Source organism: Carcharodon carcharias, chromosome 29, assembly GCF_017639515.1.
Source record: "Carcharodon carcharias isolate sCarCar2 chromosome 29, sCarCar2.pri, whole genome shotgun sequence".
Lineage (NCBI taxonomy): Eukaryota > Metazoa > Chordata > Chondrichthyes > Lamniformes > Lamnidae > Carcharodon > Carcharodon carcharias.
In genome coordinates, this window is record NC_054495.1 from 5,746,152 (window position 1) to 5,748,651 (window position 2,500).

A 2,500-nucleotide genomic window follows, 5' to 3' on the forward strand; every position below is an offset into this window, starting at 1 on the left:
GGCACACGCACACACAGGCACATGCACACACAGGCACACACACACAGGCACACACACACCCGCACATGCACACATGCAATCACACGCACACACAATCACACACACACAATCACACACAATCACACACACACAATCACACACACACAATTACACACAATCACACACACACAATCACACACACAATCACACACACACACATTCTCACAGTCCTTTCACTGTCATTTTCCCTGTCACAGCTTCTCTCCAGCTCCCCCATCTGGTTCTCTCACATCCGCCTCCCACAGGAATGGGAGGAGGCCATTCAGCCCCTCAATCCTATTACACAGGAAAAGAGGACGCTGTTCAGCTCCTCAAACCTGTTACACAAGAAGAGGAGGAGGGTACGCAGGTCCTCGAGCATGTTACACAGGAACAGATGGAGGCCACTCAGCCCCTTCCAGGAGTGACTTAAGATTTGGAATCTAATAGAGTGTTTCAGGATATTTACATATATGATAACAGTTACCGGGAGTGAGTTACAGACTGGAATCTAATCGAGGGGTTTGGGCTGGTTTATATATAGAATAACAGATACCCGGGAGCGAGTTACAGACTGGAATCTAATCGAGGGGTTCGGGTGGTTTATATATAGAATAACAGATACCCGGGAGTGAGTTACAGACTGGAATCTAATCGAGGGGTTTGGGGGGGTTATATATAGAATAACAGATACCTGGGAGTGAGTTACAGACTGGAATCTAATCGAGGGGTTCGGTGTGGTTTATATATAGAATAACAGATACCCGGGAGTGAGTTACAGACTGGAATCTAATCGAGGGGTTCAGGGGGTTTATATATAGAATAACAGATACCCGGGAGTGAGTTACAGACTGGAATCTAATCGAGGGGTTCGGGGAGTTTATAGGATAACAGATACTGGGCAGTTGGGGGAACACGGTGCAGATGAATGTGTTACTTTAAGCTGCACGTACTGACGATGTTGAGTTGAGTGGATGTTGAGATCTGATTGGCAGTTTTGATGTTCCTGGCGATGCAGGTATAATTGCCAGTGTTGCCGGCCCCTGTGCTGTTGAAGGGGATGGTGCTCCCTGAACGCAGAGGCTGCCCGTTGAGCAACCACGTGAACACTGCAATTGGAACCGAGGTGGTCTCACAGGATAAGCTTCCACTGCTGCCCCCCACGACTTGATCAGGGACTACACAGTCTGACTGGAAATCTCTCCGGATTGCTGCTGTCTCTGGACCATCTGCATTTGGAAAGAGATACGCTTAAACTCGCATCGGTGTTCAGCAACAAAGATTCACACAACCGTCATTTTGACTGAACTTTTAGCCCCCCCCCCACCCCAAATATCTCACCATGAGGTTCACGAACGTGTGTGTACAAGTGTGGCTGTCTGTGTGTGTGTGAGCGTGTGATTGTGTGACTGTGTGTGTCTGTGTGAGTGCGGGTGCGAGTGCGTGTGTGTCTGTGTGAGTGCGGGTGTGACTGTGTGTGTCTGTGTGAGTGCGGGTGTGACTGTGTATGTCTGTGTGAGTGCGGGTGCGAGTGCGTGTATGTCTGTATGAGTGCAGGTGTGACTGTGTATGTCTGTGTGAGTGTGAGTGTGAGCCTGTGTGTGTCTGTGTGAGTGTGGGTGTGACCGTGCGTGTGTCTGTGTGAGTGCAGGTGTGACTGTGTGTGTGTCTGTGTGAGTGTGAGTGTGAGCCTGTGTGTGAATGTGTGAGTGTGATTGTGAGTCTGTGTGTGCGTCTGTGGGAGTGGGAGTCTGTGTGTTTGAGTGTGAGCATGTGTCTGTGTGTGTCTGTGTGATTGTGAATGTGGGTCTGTGTGTGTGTGTGAGAGAGACTGTGTGCATGTCTGTGTGAGTGCGAATGTGAATCTGTGTGTGTGTCTGTGAGTACGAGTGTGATTGTGCATGGATGTCTGTGTGAGTGCGAGTGTGTATGTGTGTGTGTCTGTGTGTGTGTCTGTGTGAGTATGAGTAAGAATCTGCGTGTGAGGCTGTGTGAGTGAGTGTGTGAGCGTGAGTCTGTGTGTATGTTAGTATGAGTACGAGTATGAGTCTTCGTAAGTGAGCGTGTGTGCCTGGGAGTTTGAATGAGTGTTTGTGAATTTGTGCCTGTGTAAGTGTGCATCTGAGAGTGGCGTGTGTACATGTTTGTGTGTGTGCATGGGTGTGTGTATATATGCGTGGGTGTATGTGTGTGAATGTGTGTGTGTGCAAGAGCATATGTGCATGGGTGTGTGAGTTTGAGTGTGTGTGTGAGAGAGAGTGTATGTTTGTGTGTGTGAGCATGAGTGTGTGTGTATGTGTGTGAGAGAGAGTGTATGTATGTGCGTGTGAGTGTGTGTGTGAGCGTGTGTGTACGTGTGTGTGAAAGAGAGTGCTTGTATGTGTGTATGAATGAGTGTGTGTGTATGTGTGTGTGAGAGAGAGAGTGTATGTATGTGTGTGTGAGAGAGAGAGTGTATGTATGTGTGTGTGAGTGTGAGTGT

The 2,500-nt window shown here is 48.6% G+C and overlaps 1 protein-coding gene across 1 annotated transcript in view; it reads right to left on the reverse strand.

The window, feature by feature from the left end:
- The window catches only part of LOC121271123 (carcinoembryonic antigen-related cell adhesion molecule 5-like), a 55,628-nt gene that overhangs the window by 12,033 nt on the left and 41,095 nt on the right, over positions 1-2,500 (reverse strand). The window contains exon 5 of the mRNA XM_041176888.1: positions 972-1,247. Coding sequence (XP_041032822.1) covers positions 972-1,247 — 276 coding nt within the window. The remainder of the gene's footprint in view (positions 1-971; positions 1,248-2,500) is intronic.